General features: G+C 43.8%; 1 protein-coding gene across 1 annotated transcript in view; it reads left to right on the top strand.

The window, feature by feature from the left end:
* STAB2 (stabilin 2) overlaps window positions 1-17791 on the top strand; it is a 182248-nt gene that overhangs the window by 133615 nt on the left and 30842 nt on the right. Inside the window, exons 47-56 of the mRNA XM_032171502.1 lie at window positions 398-481; window positions 1968-2114; window positions 3230-3370; window positions 4736-4795; window positions 6165-6341; window positions 8218-8307; window positions 10390-10536; window positions 12159-12215; window positions 13374-13500; window positions 15133-15282. Of these exons, the coding sequence (XP_032027393.1) occupies window positions 398-481; window positions 1968-2114; window positions 3230-3370; window positions 4736-4795; window positions 6165-6341; window positions 8218-8307; window positions 10390-10536; window positions 12159-12215; window positions 13374-13500; window positions 15133-15282 (1180 nt within the window). The remainder of the gene's footprint in view (window positions 1-397; window positions 482-1967; window positions 2115-3229; window positions 3371-4735; window positions 4796-6164; window positions 6342-8217; window positions 8308-10389; window positions 10537-12158; window positions 12216-13373; window positions 13501-15132; window positions 15283-17791) is intronic.

Below are 17791 nucleotides of genomic sequence, written 5' to 3'. Positions count from 1 at the left end.
TAACAGTTAAGTACAACAACTTGTTTTATGTTTGTATTATTATCCTCATGATATAAAATACTGATATGTGCAAGAGACACTGGAAAAAAAATACCTGAAAGTAATAAGAGCTGCTTCTAGGTGGTGGGACTAGGGGAGCCCCTGTTATTTTTTAATTTGTGCTGTATTTTCAAAATCTTTAATACAATAAGCATGGGTTAATTTTATAATGAGAAAAAAACCACACACGATTTCAATGACGGAGAATCTGGGTTTCATTTGAATCCAAGACTGAAACACAGGTCTCCTCATCCAGTCTTTGCTTCACCCAGGTGCCATCATCTCTGGTATTAGTTTGAGCCCCGGCATGTATTGATGTTAAGTGAGTGATGTGTGAGCCCCACCTTTCTTCCCACAGGAGCATCTCGTGAAAGATCTGGTCGGCCCAGGCCCCTTCACTGTTTTTGCACCTTTATCTGCAGCCTTTGATGAGGAAGCCCGGGTGAGCATGAGACTGTGGGCAGAAGGGGGAGGTCTGCGGCTGGAACATAGTCTTTGGGCCTCGCCCTGGAACCAAGATGGAGATGTTTCTAAGCAGGAGCTCTAAGATCAGGTGCAACTCACCAGCAATAGAAGGGGCTGCCTCTTGGCACAGGGACCCCTGTCAGGGGAAACATCAGGTGGATTTGGGGTAACCACTGGCCAGAGACTTTCTAAAGGACATTCCTGAACAAGGTTGGAGAAGATTAACAATTCTCGAGTGATTTAGACCTCCCATAGACAAAAAACGGGGGAGTGGAGGGAGAGATGCTGGGTTAAAGAGATTTAAATAGATTCTTTTCTTGCAGGATTTATCAGAGCCTTTACTGTTCTAATATTCACAGGGGCTCTTCATACTGGATTGCCCATTCGTGATAATGATAGGTAACATTTACTGTGTCAAACACTGTTCTGAGTGCCCAGCTTAGAATGACTCATTTGGCCCTCACAACAACCCTGTGAGTTCTGCTGTGATCCTCATTTTACAGCTGTGAATACTGAGGGAAGTAGCTTTCCCAAGATCACATGACTAGCAGGGGGTGGAGCAAAGACCCAAACCTGGGACCATGTACTTAACCACTGCACACCCAGCCTCTCCATGCCTATATTTTGGACACCAACAAAGCAGAGGCACAAAAATAGTTTTTGAAAGAACTTGACACTTTATAATTCAAAATAAAAGGCCATTAAAGGAGTTATGAAACAATGAGAATTTTGTGGGCTTTTGATTATTTACTTTATGTTAATATTGTTTGTTTGTTTGTTTTTGAGACAGAGTCTTGCTCTGTCACCCAGGCTGGAGTGCAGTGTCACGATCTCGGCTCACTGCAGCCTCTACCTCCTGGATTCAAGTGATTCTCATGCCTCAGCCTCCGGAGTAGTATTTTTAGTAGAGATGGTGTTTTACCATGTGGGCCAGGCTGGTCTCGAACTCCTGGCCTCAAGCGATCCGCCCGCCTCGGCCTCCCAGAGTGCTGGGATTACAGGCATCAGCCACTGCACCCAGCCTTGATTGTATTTTGAATTCCAAATGGAAATACGTCATGATCTTCCCAATACTAAAGGTTTAAATCTAGCACTGATACCTCTCCAAGAGGAGTATATACTATGCAGTGTTTCCCAGCATGTTTCGCAAGAAAATTCTTTTTTGAGGATCATCTCACAGAACTTGGGATCTTTGCAACATGTATTGTGAAATCCTGAGCCAGAGGAACCCCATGTTCCTTCTACACTGAGATTCCACAATGGAGGCAAGAAAGGAGCTAGAGTCACTTCCTCCCTCTTGTCTGAACAGCCTCCACTCTCTAATCCTGACCACAAAGCTTACTTCCCAGAGTCTGGGTGGGCCGAGAGGTGTGGGAGAGAGAATGGAGGACAGGAGAACCAAATGGTACATTGCAGCAAAAGGCTCCTGCCTCTGGCTGGAACCCTCTAATCTTCTGTTACAGGTTAAAGACTGGGACAAACAGGGCTTAATGCCCCAGGTTCTTCGGTATCATGTGGTCGCCTGCCACCAGCTGCTTCTGGAAAACCTGAAATTGATCTCAAATGCTACTTCCCTCCAAGGAGAGCCAATAGTCATCTCCGTCTCTCAGGTAGATGCCAGTTATCCTTAGGTCCTCTCTCCCCTAGATCATGTCCTTTGCAGGAACCTGGATGGAGCTGGAGGCCATCATCCTCAGCAAACTAATGCAGGAACAGAAAACCCAATGCTGCATGTCCTCACTTACAAGTGAGAGCTAAATGATGAGAACTCATGGACACATAGAGGGGAACAATACACACTGGGGCCTACTGGAGGGTGGAGAGTGGGAGGAGGGAGAGGATCATGAAAAATAACTAATAGATACTAGGCTTAATACCTGGGTGATGAAATAATCTCTACAACAAACCCCCATGACATAAGTTTACCTGTGTAACAAACCTGCATATGTTCCCCTGAACATAAAAGTTGTTTTGTTTTTTTTAAACAAAGAAAGTACCTTATCCTTAGGTCCTCTTTCTCTTTTTTTCCTTAAAGTAATATAAGAAATAATAATAACATGTTAAGTGATTTCTGTATGCAGGCACATAGTATTTGATGTGTACTAACTCATTTAATCTGCAAAATAGTCCCTTGATATAGACAGTGTTAATCCTTAATTTCTGAATAAGAAAACTGAGCTCAGAAAGGTTAAGTAGCTTGTCCAAGGTCACACAAAGAGCAAATATTAGAGCCAGGTTTAAAACTCAGAGGCAGGCCTCTCTAAGTAGTAAATAGAACTGCTTTTGATAGCATTAGTCAGAAGCTGGGAAGGTTGAAAGCTTTTGATCAAAGCCACTTGACCATGCTGGTCCAGTCCCTCCCTACTACAGAGAAGCAAATGGTGACCGTAGAATTCCTTGCAGAAGGAAGAAAGCCAGGGGAGTTGGTATAGAACAAATATAAAAGAGAAGCCAATTTTGAGCTGCTTGCTTATTTCATATTGGAGAATCATATTGAAATTACTGTTTAGATGATTCTATGTTATAATTAACTTCTCCAGGTGAAAGTTACACTTTTATCTCTGTTTTCACTTCATAATCATAATAAAAATACACTCAAGTATTAACTTAGATACTCAGTTTTTGCTCCTGATAATTTGACACATTGGTAAAGCATTCTGTGAGAAGCAATTTTGTGTCCATTTCACTTTGCGCTCATTTCTTTTTTGTTTTTGGTTGATTTCAGGACACAGTGTATATAAATAATAAGGCTAAGATCATATCCAGTGATATCATCAGTACTAATGGGATTGTTCATATCATAGACAAATTGCTATCTCCCAAAAATTTGCTTATCACTCCCAAAGACACCTCTGGAAGAATTCTGGTAGGTAAACTCTGTCATATTTTCAGCCTGGAGTGACTCAATACATTATCATCTCTATTCTGATTCAAAGTCATCATTTTGAAACATTTTCTTTTTCTGCTTCAATCTCAAGCTATTATGAAAAGCCTAGTAAACATTATTCTTAGAAGTAAATAAGTAAAAGTCTATCTTAAATTGATAAGTAGGTTTTATATGTTTTTCTCTAGCATCCACAAGGAAAGGTAGTCTTACACAGGTTTAGAAGATGAAGAAAGATAGATAGATAGATAGATAGATAGATAGATAGATAGACAGACAGACAGACAGACAGACAGACAGACAAAATTAAATCTGGAGTAAAACTCCTAAATTGACAGAAAATGTAATTTTAACTTTTATTTTTATTTGTTAATATATGTCAAGGTCTTTCATTGCAGAACACAGAATCCACTAAGACAAAAAAAAGTTTCTTGAGATAGTAGATACATCATCAAATCTCTGGAAGGCTAGAGCCTAATTCAGATGCTACACAGCTGGGAGCAGAGCAGCCCAGGGAGGCCTACAAAGGGTAGACACCTGGCTGGGTGCAGTGGCTCACACCTGTAATCCCAGCAATCTGGGAGGCCAAGGTGGGCAGATTGCTTGAGTCCAGGAGTTCAAGACCAGCCTGGGCAACATAGTGAAACCCCGTTTCTACTAAAAATACAAAAAACTAGCCAGGCGTGGTGGTCATGCCTGTAATCCCAGCTACTTGGGAGGCTGAGGTAGGAGAATCACCTGATCCCAGGATCAGATGCTTGCAGTGAGCTGAGGGCAGTGACCTGAGATCATGCTACTGCACTCTAGTCTGGGCAACCAGAGCGAGATCCTGTCTAAAAAAGTTTTTTTTAATTAAACACACACACACACACACACACAAAGGGTGGACACCTAACCTGATAACCTTACCACCACCACCAGGCTGTTCTGGCTGTCACAGCTCTGTGACTGCCACCTGTCTCCAGCCTCACCACCTTGGACACTAGACACTGGGCTATAGATGTCCCAATTGTGCTTGCCAGAGGGGTTGATCTCCCTTCTAGAAGCTGCTGCCACCTCATATTATTTCTTTTCACCAAGAAGCTTTGCACAAGTGCTTCTGCTTGGAGGACCTTATATCACATTGGGGCTCTAGCTGCAAGGGAGTCTGGGAAAAAGTAGCGTTTAGCCTACTAGTCTCTAGAATGCAGAAAAGCATGGTCAGAAGAGAGCTGGAGCAGGTGCTGATGAGCCCATCTATGCATCTGTCAGGTTATGTTATCTTTACTTTTTTTCACTTGAGCTCTTGTTAAATTCCCCATGAACTGTATAAGGAAAAGTTTCATGCTCATTCTTATTATCTTTCAGCAAAATCTTACAACTTTGGCAACAAACAATGGCTACATCAAATTTAGCAGCTTAATACAGGTAAAAATTTAGGGGAAGTTGACTCAGAGGATAACTTGCCTAAAGAAGTTTTGTTTTGTTTTGTTGTTGTTTCTGTTTTGTTTTGACATCAGCCAGCTATTGTGGGATCTGCATGGGGAAGTCCCAGTTTTCTGGAGAGCAAAGTCATTCTCTGTCACTCCCTTCTTAGAATGTTATATGGCTTGTTGAGCTATATAATGTACATTGGCTGAGTTAGAAATTGAGGATTTGAGGCTGGGGAGAGGGAAAGAAATTGGAATGTGGCAGCCATGTACTAGGTGCTTCACACCTGAAATTATCGACTCCATTATAAAGATGGGGAAGTTGAATGGGAGAGTTGGGAACTCTATGCCTGTGAGGCAGGTAGAAATTAAAACCATATCTTTCTGGCAAGCACGGTGGCTCATGTCTGTAATTTCAGCACTTTGGGAGGCCAAAGCAGGTGCATCACTTGAGGTCAGGAGTTTGAGACCAGCCTGGCCAACATGGTGAAACTCAGTCTCTACTAAAAATACAAAAATTAGCTGGGCATGATGGTGTTCACCTGTAGTCCCAGCTACTTAGGAGGGTGAGGCAGGAGAATCACTTGAACCCAGGAAGCAGAGGTTGCAGTGAGCTGAGATCGCACCACTGCACTCCAGCCAAGGTGACAGGGTGAGACTCCATCTCAAAAAAAAAAACAACCATATCTTACTGACTTCAGAGATTGTTCCCATGAATTGAGTAGAAACTTCCAGTATGAACAAAAGATTGCAGAGGAGAATAGGGAGGAGCAGGCCAAGCATCTTTCTGAGGCTCCCTCTTCCCTGTTCCTCAACCCTGAGCAGTCCCTGGGGACTCCAGAATTTGGCTTTCTGATTTGCTGTCCAAGAAAATATAGATCAGGATGGGCACAGCTGGCTCATGCCTGTAATCCTAGTACTTTGGGTGGCCAAGGCAGGAGGACTGCTTGAGCCCAGGAGTTCGAGACCAGCCTGGGCAACATGGCGAAACCCCATCTCTAGAAAAATACAAAAATTTGCAGAGTGTGGTGGTGCATGCCAGTAGTCCCAGCTACTCAGGAGGTTGAGGTGGGAGGATCACTTGAACCTGCGAGGTTGAAGCTGCATTGAGCTGTGACCGTGCTACTGCAACTCCAGCCGGGGCAACAGAGTGAGACTCTGCCTCAAAAATGAAAAAAAAAAATTGTAGATCGGAATGGCTGGGGTGTGATGGGCTTCTACTTTCTCTAGCTGTATCACCCTTGAACCATCCAGAGTCCCAGTAAGCCATGGGCTGGAGCATGGAGGAGAATCCTCAGAGAAAGAACCCCTGCCCGCATGTCTAGGCCTTGCTCATGCCACCGAGGGACTGAATCCCTGTGTTTCAGGACTCAGGTTTGCTGAGTGTCATCACTGATCCCATCCACACCCCAGTCACTCTCTTCTGGCCCACTGACCAAGCCCTCCAAGCCCTACCTGCTGAACAACAGGACTTCCTGTTCAACCAAGACAACAAGGACAAGCTGAAGGAGTATTTGAAGTTTCATGTGATACGAGATGCCAAGGTATTTAGTTTACATGCAGACATAAGTGCAAGAATGTCCCAGGGTGGTGATAAAATTCAGCACCGAGGCATTGTGGCCTAGGAACTATCAGTGCGTCCCTGTCTCCACTGTATGCAGGAAGCCACAGCATCACCTGCCCCATTGTGTCCTCCTCTGACTGGCCGTGGTTGATTGGCTCCTGCAGTATACCACATTTGGTTCTGTTCCTTGGATCTGCCATTTTTTTTTTTTTTACTTCAATCAATACCCAAGAGCATCATTCCTCTTTCTACTGCAGATCAGCCTTTCCTCCTTCCTAGTTCTCCTGGCAAAATGGCTGCTGACAACAGTTCTCAAGTTTTTCCAGATGGACTCTTTCTCATCCAATTCCAAAATTTCTAGGCAAATGACTGATTGATCCAGCTTCAATCAGTTGTGGCCTCTGAACTGATTAACTGTATCAGAGAAGCATGATCATACAGAAACTAGCATGATCATATAGGAACATGCATGATCACATAGGAACATATGTGATACAGGAATAAGCATGATATAGGAACAAGCACAATCATATAGGAACAAGCATCATAGGAACATGCATGATCATATAGGAATATATATGATCATATAGGAGCAAGCATCATATAGGAGCATGCACAATCACATAGGAGCAAGCACAATCACATAGGAGCAAGCATGATCATATGAGAGCAGCATGACCATATAGGAGCAAACACTATCATATGAGAGCAGCATGACCATACAGGAGCAAGCACAAACATATGGGAGCAAGCACGATCATATGGGAGCATGCAGTCTTATAGGAGCAAGCACAATCACATAGGAGCAAGCACAATCACATAGGAGCAGCACGATCATATGGGAGCATGCACAGTCTCATAGGAACAAGCACGATCATATAGGAGCAAACATGATCATATAGGAACATGGCAGCCATCCTGAGTCTTCATGCAGGACTCGTGTTTCTCTCCAGGACCAAGTCTGCCCAGTTCAAGAATGCCAAATGTCCCAACTTCAGTTCATCCACAGCATCTAGATTAGTTTCCCAAAGCTGCCATCACAAATTACTACAAGCTGGGCAGCTTAAGCCACAGAAATGTGTTCTTTGTAGTAAACAGTTCTGGAGGCAAGATGTCAGAGATGAAGGAGCTGGCAAGGTTGTTCCTTCTGGAGGTTCTGAGAATTTGCTTTGTTCTTCTGGAGGTTCTGAGAATCTGCTCCATGCTTCTGTCTCCGCTTCTGGTGGCTTCTGGAAATCCTTGGTGCTCCTGGGCCTGTAGTGTATCCCTCCAATCTCTCTCTGCCATCACAGGGCTGTCTCTCTCTGTGTGTTTCTGTGCCTTCACATAGCATTTGCCTCTTCTTTCCTATAAGAACACCATTCATATTAGATTAAGAGCCCACTCTACTCCAGGATTACCTCATCCTAACTAATTACATCCGTAATGACCTCATTTCCAAATAAGATCATAATCTGAGGAACTGGGGATCAGGACTTCAACATAACTCTTTGAGGGGCACAGTGCTGCCCATAAGTGTATCCTATGTCATTTCCCAGCCTCACCCACTCATTCTTTCATTGGCTTCATACACTAAGACTGCATCTTCAGAGACTCCTAAGCATAGATGGGGGATGGAAGGGCGATTGAAAGCAGTCCAGCTGGTCAATTCTTTCCCGCCTGAAGGAATTTCCAACCTCCCAGAGAGCCCTTGATTATTCTTCCCATTGGTTATACCTACGGTCATTGTAAAGCTAAAGTTATTATAACTTGTGGAAAAATTTGCATCTGAATTTGGTTTTTTGGTAAAGCTCCTTCGGGCCGTCCCTTCTTCAGCCCAAATTTGGGGCAGTCACATGGCACCATCGCTCCTACAGGTTTTAGCTGTGGATCTTCCCACATCCACTGCCTGGAAGACCCTGCAAGGTTCAGAGCTGAGTGTGAAGTGTGGAGCTGGCAGTGACATCGTGAGTATCAACATGAAGGGTGGGCAGGGAGGGGTTAACACATTCACAGCAAGCTATTCCCCAGTCACTACCCCTTCAAGGAGATGTTCATTTTTTTCTCTCCATTCGTAGCAGGCTCTTTTTTTTCTCACTACCTTCAGAGGTATTTTTCCTGAGAGTATGTAATTGGATATGAAAAACCTGATAAATCCTGGCCAACCCAAGCCCTCCTAGCAGGTGGCAGGAAGCCTCTCACACTGTGGAGAGCAGCTTCCAGTTGATTTTATTTTTTGTGTAGAGCATTTATTTTCCAATATGAGATACTTTCCTGAAACAGGAAAGTATACAGTCATTCCTTTCTCTTCCTTCCCAGCCCCACTACTGTGACCTCACCTCCAACCCTCTCTTGGCAGTCAGAGCCAGCTCTGGGCTATACTCACCTAGATCAGCCAATTGAGAGGTTTGCAATTTTTACCTTCCCTGGCTAGTTCCTGAACAATTCTGTCTTTCTGTAATTCCATATGATGAATGGGTCTAATAGGATTATTTCAACTGCATATCATGGAAAAGCCAAAATCCAGTGACTTAAATGTACAAGGATTTATTCTCTTTTATAAAAGAAATCTGGAGGTAGCCAATCCAGAGTTAGTATGATGGCTCAGTGGAGAAGCACCTTCTGTCTTTCTGCTCTGCAGCACATGGTTCCAGCCTCTAAGGTCCAGCATGGTTGCTGGAGCTCCAGGCACCATGTCCACTTTCCAGGCAGTGGGAAGGAGGAAGGGCAAAAGGGATGCATCTCCCAATTGAGTTAATTCCCTTCAAGGAGAATTCCAACAAGTTCCATACAACATTCTGCGTGTATGGTCAACATCTTTTGACCAGTATCCCTTTGGTGTTTGAATTAGAATTGTATTGAATTTATAACTGAATTTGAAGAGTATTCACATCTTTTCATTCCGGCTTCTGGAACGTTATCCCAATGTACACTCTTGAGATTTTCCTGTCTCCCTAGACCAAAATAGACAACTATCAGAGAAGGATAGTAAGAATGCCCTCTGCTTGTTCTGTGTGTTGATATAACTTTCAGAGCAATGTATTTTTTGCAATGTATTATTTAGTCTGATCTGTATAACAACCCTATACTAGAAATTATTTACTCTATTTACCTAGTGAAGAAAACAATGAACCTCAGAGAGGTTCAGTGACTTGCCCGTGGTCACATAGTACATGAGTGAGCATGCAAGGCTTTAACCACAGTTTTCTGGTGTTCCTTCCACTGAGTCACACTATCTCCATCCCATCCGTAGATGCTGGGAGTTATCTTGTTTTCCTCTCAAAAGCTTTCTAAAAGCATTTTATATACTGGAAGAATAATGTATCCATCAACTTACTAGCTGGGTGACCTCAGGAAAGGAAGCCCTGAGATTATTCCCAGCATTAAATGAAATAATGTCTCCAAAGCCCAGTTGATTATGCCTGGTACATGTGAAAAAAGAAATTATCATTACAAAGTTAAAGCCTATCACTTGTACACCCTGGAAAGAAAGCCAAACCAGGCACTTTGCTAGGTGCTGGCACTAAATAAGGAGACTCGGTTACTACACACAAAGAGGGCATATCAGCGAAGTTCATCCCTAACCACAGCAAGGTCATCTTTGCTCCACCCTATCAGCCACTGCTGACGTTTCTCCTTTGGTAGAGGAAGTGAGGCAGAGGGGTCAAGGGGGCAGGCTCTGAGGCTGACTGCCTGGATGCAAATGCCCACACCACCATTCACTGGGCAAGTCATTTAACCTCTCACTGCCTTAGTTCCCTCGTCTATAAATGGGTACTAATAGCAGCAGCTACGTCCAACACAACCACCTTGGATTGTTGTAATAATTAAAATAAGTTGCACAGGTAAAGGACTTAGAACAGTATCTGGCACATAATACATGCTGGGTATTTGATAAATACATAAATACACGGGGTTTTATTAAGTTCTTCCCGAGTCTTGCAGTTACTGGCCATGTTACATGGCTGGGAAAGAAGAGATGTATGAAAGAGATTGACTGTTTTTCTCTCTCTCTCTCTCTCTTTCTCTCTTTTTTTTTTCTTTCTTAGGGTGACCTCTTTCTGAATGGCCAAACCTGCAGAATTGTGCAGCGGGAGCTCTTGTTTGATCTGGGCGTGGCCTACGGCATTGACTGTCTGCTGATTGATCCCACCCTGGGGGGCCGCTGTGACACCTTTACTACTTTCGATGCCTCGGTCAGTCCTAAAAACAACAGTGTAGTAGGAGAACCTTAAGTCAAAGAATGGCCCTCATGATCCAGTGTGGACCCTGTTGTGAAACCATTTAGGGCCTGTCTTCAGCAAGACTAGGACCCAGAAGACCTGAGGGCCAAATGATGTAGTTCTTTAGACTCAGAAGCAACAGGCGTCTACTTAGCCCCACACAGCCTGGAATATTCTTGTTTATCCACCCATCTACTCACCCACTCATTCACTCCCTTATCATTGAGAAAACAGTTCTTGGATACCAACTGTATGCCAACTGCCATTCATTTTCAAACACATCCCTCTATTCAGTCACTCACTCATGCCTTCAACAAACATTTGTTGAACGTCTGACAGATTACACCATATGAAATTGCCATATTTGACAGTCTGGAGCCTATGAAAAGGGCAATTTCACATAGTCAGTCTAATATGATATGCCACTCACACCTCTATTCACTTACCCATTGATTCATTCATTTGACAATATTGATTGAACTTCTATCCCAGGCCCTGCACTGTGTGAGGCATTTTTACATTCACTCATTCATCCATCTAGCATCTTTACTGAGTACTCCCCTGAAGCCAGCCATTTTGTTCAATGCTTAGCTTACCCCTACAATAATCCAGTAATAGGAATAGTTATCATCTGCCCTATTGTGTAGATTTAGAAACTGAGTTTCAAAGAGGTAAAGTGACTTTACATGGCAAAGTTTGTCACCAGTTGATATCAGTACCTGGCATCCTCTAGGAATTTCAATAACTATCCCAAATTTTTTGGATCCCAGTCAGCCAAAGTAGGAAATGAAACCAGTTGTCCTTTCTACCACAGGGGTCTTCTTAATTTCCAAATTATATTCCACACATATTTTTCAGTTAATCATTTTTCCTCATCAATCTTCTGAAGATCAAATAGCAAGAATTATTATCCCTATTTATTATAAAACTAAGGCTCAAATAGTATTGGTGATTGGCCAAAAGTATCCCATTTAACTTAAAATGGAACAATTGCACCCATATGTCCTACTGCTAATAGCATATGCCTGTAAGACACTGCCCTGGTCCAGCTCTGTATAACAGATTTTCCCTTCAGAGAACAAAAGTACAGAGCTAATGCCCAAGACAGATCTTCAGAATTATGTGTGGCAAAGTTAGTGTGTGTGTTTTGATATTCTTTGTTGTTGTTGTTGTTTTGAGATAGAGTCTTGCTCTGTCATCCAGGCTGGAGTTCAATGGTGTAATCACAGCTCACTGCAGCCTTGAACTCCTGGGCTCAAGTGATCCCATCAACTCAGCCTCCAAAGTCGCTGGGACTACAGGTTCATGTGCCACCATGCCTGGCTAATTTTTTTTTTTTGCAGATAAAGTCTTGCTGTGTTGCCTAGGCTGGTCTCAAACTCCTTGCCTCAAGCGATCCTCCTGCCTTGGCCTCCCAAAGTGCTAGGATTACAGGTGTCAGCCACCATGCCTGGCCTGTTTTCATATTCTTGATCATAGCCAGAGGCTTAATCAAGATTAATTAAGCCCCTAATCCATCCAGGTATTAATCAGGAACATTTCCTTGTGTTTTCTGATATTCTTGGTTTTCAAGTGTTTCTTTTCTTGCATACTAGGGGGAGTGTGGGAGCTGTGTCAATACTCCCAGCTGCCCAAGGTGGAGTAAACCAAAGGTAATTAAGAATGCAGTGATAATGTTTGGAGAACCACAGGTCTGTTCCATTAGCAGACCTCAGTGTGTGTGCGTGTGTGTGTGTGTGTGCGTGCGTGCACATATGTTGCATAAATGTAATTTATGTCATTCTTTCAACAACAAAGCCAATGGGGTAAGATATATATTCTCAGCCCAGGCAATCTGTCAACCCATGTTCTAGGAACTGTCTAGAAAAGTCATGGGATGGTAGACCTAGAAGGACTTAGAAGATAATTATGATTATAAAAATAGCTGCATTTTGTTGGCTGCTATCCATGTCCCAGGCTCTGTGCTGAGCCTTTATATACTCATTACTCTATCCCTCTTTATAATACTCATAGGAAGCTATTATTACCTACACTTTACTTATGAGAAAAATGGGTCTCAGAGAGGGTAAGCAATCAGCCCAAGGCCACACAGCTAGTAAGGAGCAATGCTAGGATGAAAGTCCAGAGAGCAATGGAGAGTAATGGTTGAGTCAATGAAATTTGGAGTCCACAGGTATGGGGTCAAATTCCATAATCTTTGACAAATCCTATGACCTATCAGGTTTGCTTCTGTAAAATGGAGCTAATAATGGACTCTGTGTGCAGCTATTAGGAAAAGTAAATTTTAAAAACGTGGGTACACTGAAGTGCCTGGCACATAGTAAGTGCTCATTAAATGCTGTTTTGTATTACTTATTCCAAAGTCAAGCTCTTTCTAGTCTACTAGTAAAACCTATAACGAAAATATCCCTACAAAACAAAATCTAACTCATACCATCCCTTCCTACAATTTGGGAGCCTTGTCCCACACCCCTTCTGTGACAGGAAGCTACCTCCTTCCCACTCCCTCCCCAGGCAACCATGCCACTTGCAGAGCACTCTTAAGGGTCTGAAAGTTCTTCCCCTTGAGACTGGGGAGAAATCTTCCCATGGACCCTAGATCTACTTCCTCCCTCATCTTCGTGTTTCTGCCGTTGGTCTGTTGACTCCCATAGGAAAAATATTACCTTAGAGAAAAAGTTGGCTCACATTGGAAGTCCCATTTTTTACTTGGGCAATACCTAAGATCCTTCATGAGGGCACAGACTAGAGCCCCAGAGCCCCAGTCCCTGTGGTGGTAAGTGAAGTGATGGTCCACTCTCTTCCCTTAGGGTGTGAAGCAGAAGTGTCTCTACAACGTGCCCTTCAAGAGGAACCTGGAAGGCTGCCGAGAGCGGTGCAGCCTGGTGATACAGATCCCCAAGTGCTGCAAGGGCTACTTCGGGCGAGAGTGTCAGGGTGAGGGTGCCTCTTCCCCCCTCGCAACTCTAAAAGTGGTAATATGCTCCTGCTCATTGTCCAGTCTTTGAATGTACCAAAATTACAGGGAGATGGGGGAAACACTGCTAATAATGATTCCCAGACCCCAAAACTCTGAAGAGTTGTGTATCATTCCTTCTACTTTGGCATATTTTTTTATCGAGTTGAGATCCTGCTGTGCATATATTATAATTGTGTGTCTGCTTTTTCCCTTGACATTATAGCATAGACATTTCTGAAACACACCATATTTCATTTCTGATGCTGTGCAACACAATATCCATGATATTGATAAGCATGATGAAAGGCATTTGATACAATTCTCCCTTGGCAGGTGATGTACTGACACAGTATGTATGGGCCATAATTTCCTGAGCGCGCCCCTGTCCCTGGTGGAGGATGTATAGCATTGTCTCCCTCTGTTACCTCATCAGGAAAGGGCTCCTTGCCAAAGCACATTTGGGCCCATCCTGAAACCCCTGTGTTAACTTCTAGCCAACAATACATCAACAGCTGCAGCATGACAAATGCTTCAAAATCACTTATTTGCCACATGTTGTTCTAAGTAGGCACATTTATTGAGTTTTATTGAGTGCTTTTTCACATACGTATCAATACATTTAATCTGGGCAACAACCCCTAGGGAGCAGGTTCCATTGTTGTCTTCCCCTCCCCACCGACTTTTTTTGAGAGAGGGTCTCGCTGTGTTACCCAGGCTGGAGTACAGTGGCAGGACCACAGCTCACTACAGTCTCAACCCTCTGGGCTCAAGCAATCCTCCCACCTCAGCCTCTCAAGTAGCTGGGACTACAGGCACATGCCACCAGACTCAGCTAATTTTTTTGTATTTTTCGTAGGCTGGGTTTTCGCCATGTTGCCCAGGCTGGTCTCAAACTCCTGAGCTCAAGCAATCCATCCATCTTGGCCTCCCAAAGTGCTGGGATTACAGGCGTGAGCCGCCATGCCTGGCCTGTCGTCCCCATTTTGTAAATGAGAAAACAGAGGCACAGAGAGGATAAGAAGTAAACCCAAGGTCCCACTGGTCTGTCTCCAGCAGCTGTGATTTTTACTAGCATGCATACTCCATCATAATCTCATTGAGAATACCCTGGGTTGAGAGCCCCCGTGACCACCCAGCTCCACCCTCCATCACTAAAGTGTGGACCATTCATGAAAATCAGTATCATTCTAATATTTGTTCAGTGCTTTATATTTTCAAAATGTTCTGTTATAATGCCTCATTTGATCTTCACAATAACAACATGGTATAGGTCAAGCAGACACTATATCATTATTATTATCATCATTTAGAGGTAAGAAAACAAAAGCTCAGAGCAAGTTCATTACTCAGCCCAGATATCCTCAGATCCAGTGCACAAACCCCCAAATACAGTGCACAGTTCAGTGTATCACTCTGCCAAGACAGAATCATATCAGATACCATAAAGTTCATATCCCATAGGCCAGTGACGTGCCCTAAATATCCACTGACACTGAGGGCCATGGTCCCTCTGGGCTAACAGAGGTCAGATGCCACAGCACATTTACAAAGGTGCTGAGCTGCTCTGGCTTTGGGAGACTGTTGAGTCACTGCTGTTTCATCTTTTCCAGCCTGCCCTGGAGGACCAGATGCCCCGTGTAATAACCGGGGTGTCTGCCTTGATCAGTACTCGGCCACCGGAGAGTGTAAATGCAACACCGGCTTCAACGGGACGGCGTGTGAGATGTGCTGGCCGGGGAGATTCGGGCCTGATTGTCTGCGTATGTGGTGCCGCTTCCCCGTGCTAGAGCTTGTGTTTTGACTGTGTGCTCCCTGTCCTTGTCCATGCCATCTGCCTGACCTGGAGGCATCCTTCTTGTCCTTTCTTCCAGCCACACCCCTCCCATCTGCCTGCCCTATGTGTTTATTTCCTCCTTGGATGTATTCCCGGTTTCCAATGAAAAAGCTTCGCCTCTAGAAGTGAAACTTGTCCCCAGCAGCCACCAAGGCAAGATGTGGCTGAACAATGTTCATTCAATCATTCAACCAACGTGGATTTACTGAGTCCTTACTAATAGTGAATGCTGACATTGATTAAGTGCCTACTATGTGCCAGGCACAAATGTTTTACAATTCAATCCTCTTAACCACCCTTTGAGATAGGCACTGTTATTATCCGCAACTAGCGGATGAAGAAACCAAGGTACAAAGAGCTTAAGTGATTTGCCCAAGAGCCAGCAATTTTTTTTCTCTTTTTTTTTTTTTTTTTTTTTTTGAGACGGAGTTTCACTCTTGTTGCCCAGGCTGGAGTGCAATGGTGCAATCTCAGCTCACTGCAACCTCTGCCTCCCGGGTTCAAGTGATTCTCCAGCCTCAGTCTCCTGAGTAGCTGGGATTACAGGCATGCGCCACCACACCCGGCTAATTTTGTATTTTTAGTAGAGATGGGGGTTTCTCCGTGTTGGTCAGGCTGGTCTCGAACTCTCAACCTCAGGTGATTCACCTGCCTCGGCCTCCCAACTGTGCTGAGATTACAGGTGTGAGCCACTGTGCCCAGCTGAATATTTCTAATGTCTAGGGATTTTTGGTTTAGGGACTGACAGGGACAAAATTCCAGCTCTCAAAAGGCTTACAGAAACAAATTTTTCTAAAAAATAGTTATAAAGGATATAAAAGCAAAGAAGCAGGTAGAAGGGTGAAGAATGAAAGGAGACATTGTTTTAGGAGACACCTCACATAGGGAATATTTGAGTAGAGACCTAACAGAAACAAGGGGGCCAAGCATGAAGTATGAAGGGCAGGCCAATCAAACTCTCGGCAGTGCGGGAAAGACTCCATGACTCCACTGGCCAGTATGGTAGCCACTAGCCACATGTGGCTGTCAAGCACCCAAAACGTGTGGCTGAGGAACCAAATGTTTAATTAAATAACCACGCGTAGCTAGTGGACAGTGCAGACCAGAGGAACAGCTTTCCTCGAGGTGCGATGAGCAAGTGCAAAGGCCCTGGAGCAGGAGCCAGCTTGGTGTGTACAGAACAGCAAGAAGACCAGGGTGGCTGAGTGGAGTGGGCAAAGAGGAGGAAGAGAGGAAGAGAATGCAATCTGAAGGTCACCAGGCGCCAGATCTTCTTGGCCAATGAAAGGTCTTTAGCTCTATGTGTGACAGGAGGCCAGCGAAGTCTTGTGAACAGAGGGGTGCTGTGAAGAGATTAGAAAGGATGGCTCTGGGGAGGGTATCTGTAGGAGAACAGGCACAGAAGCAGGGCCCCTTGGAGAAAATAATGCAACAATCTAGGTCAGCATTAATGGTGACTTGCACTAGCGCGGTAGTGCTGGAGGTGGTGAGAAGTGGTGGAATTGGTATATATTTTTTAATGTTACTTTTTTAATGAGATTTTTTGAGACAAAATCTCACTCTATCACCCAGGCTGAAATACAGTGGCAGGATTACATCTCACTGCAGCCTCAACCTCTTGGGCTCAAGCAATCCTCCCACCTCAGCCTTCTGAATAGTTAGGACTACAGGTACATGCCACCATACCCAAATAATTTTTTATTTTTTATTTTTATTTTTATTGTTTTTGAGCTTTTCAGTGGTTTATTTTTATTTTTTTGTCTTTTTTTTTTTTTTTAATACTTTAGGGTTTTAGGGTACATGTGCACAATGTGCAGGTTTGTTACATATGTATCCATGTGCCATGTTGATTTCCTGCACCCATTAACTCGTCATTTAGCATTAGGTATATCCCCTAATGCTGTCCCTCCCCCGTCCCCCCACCCCACAACAGTCCCCGGAGTGTGATGTTCCCCTTCCTGTGTCCATGAGTTCTCATTGTTCAATTCCCACCTATGAGTGAGAACATGTGGTGTTTGGTTTTTTGTCCTTGCGATAGTTTACTGAGAATGATGTTTTCCAGTTTCATCCATGTCCCTACAAAGGACACGAACTCATCATTTTTTATGGCTGCATAGTATTCCATGGTGTATATGTGCCACATTTTCTTAATCCAGTCTATCGTTGTTGGACATTTGGGTTGGTTCCAACTCTTTGCTATTGTGAATAGTGCCGCAATAAACATACGTGTGCATGTGTCTTTATAGCAGCATGATTTAGTCCTTTGGGTATATACCCAGTAATGGGATGGCTGGGTCAAATGGTATTTCTAGTTCTAGATCCCTGAGGAATCGCCACACTGACTTCCACAATGGTTGAACTAGTTTACAGTCCCACCAACAGTGTAAAAGTGTTCCTATTTCTCCACATCCTCTCCAGCACCTGTTGTTTCCTGA

The sequence above is a fragment of the Hylobates moloch genome, unplaced genomic scaffold (assembly GCF_009828535.3).
Source record: "Hylobates moloch isolate HMO894 unplaced genomic scaffold, HMol_V3 SCAFFOLD_12, whole genome shotgun sequence".
Lineage (NCBI taxonomy): Eukaryota > Metazoa > Chordata > Mammalia > Primates > Hylobatidae > Hylobates > Hylobates moloch.
This window is presented reverse-complemented; position numbering and strand designations above follow the sequence as displayed.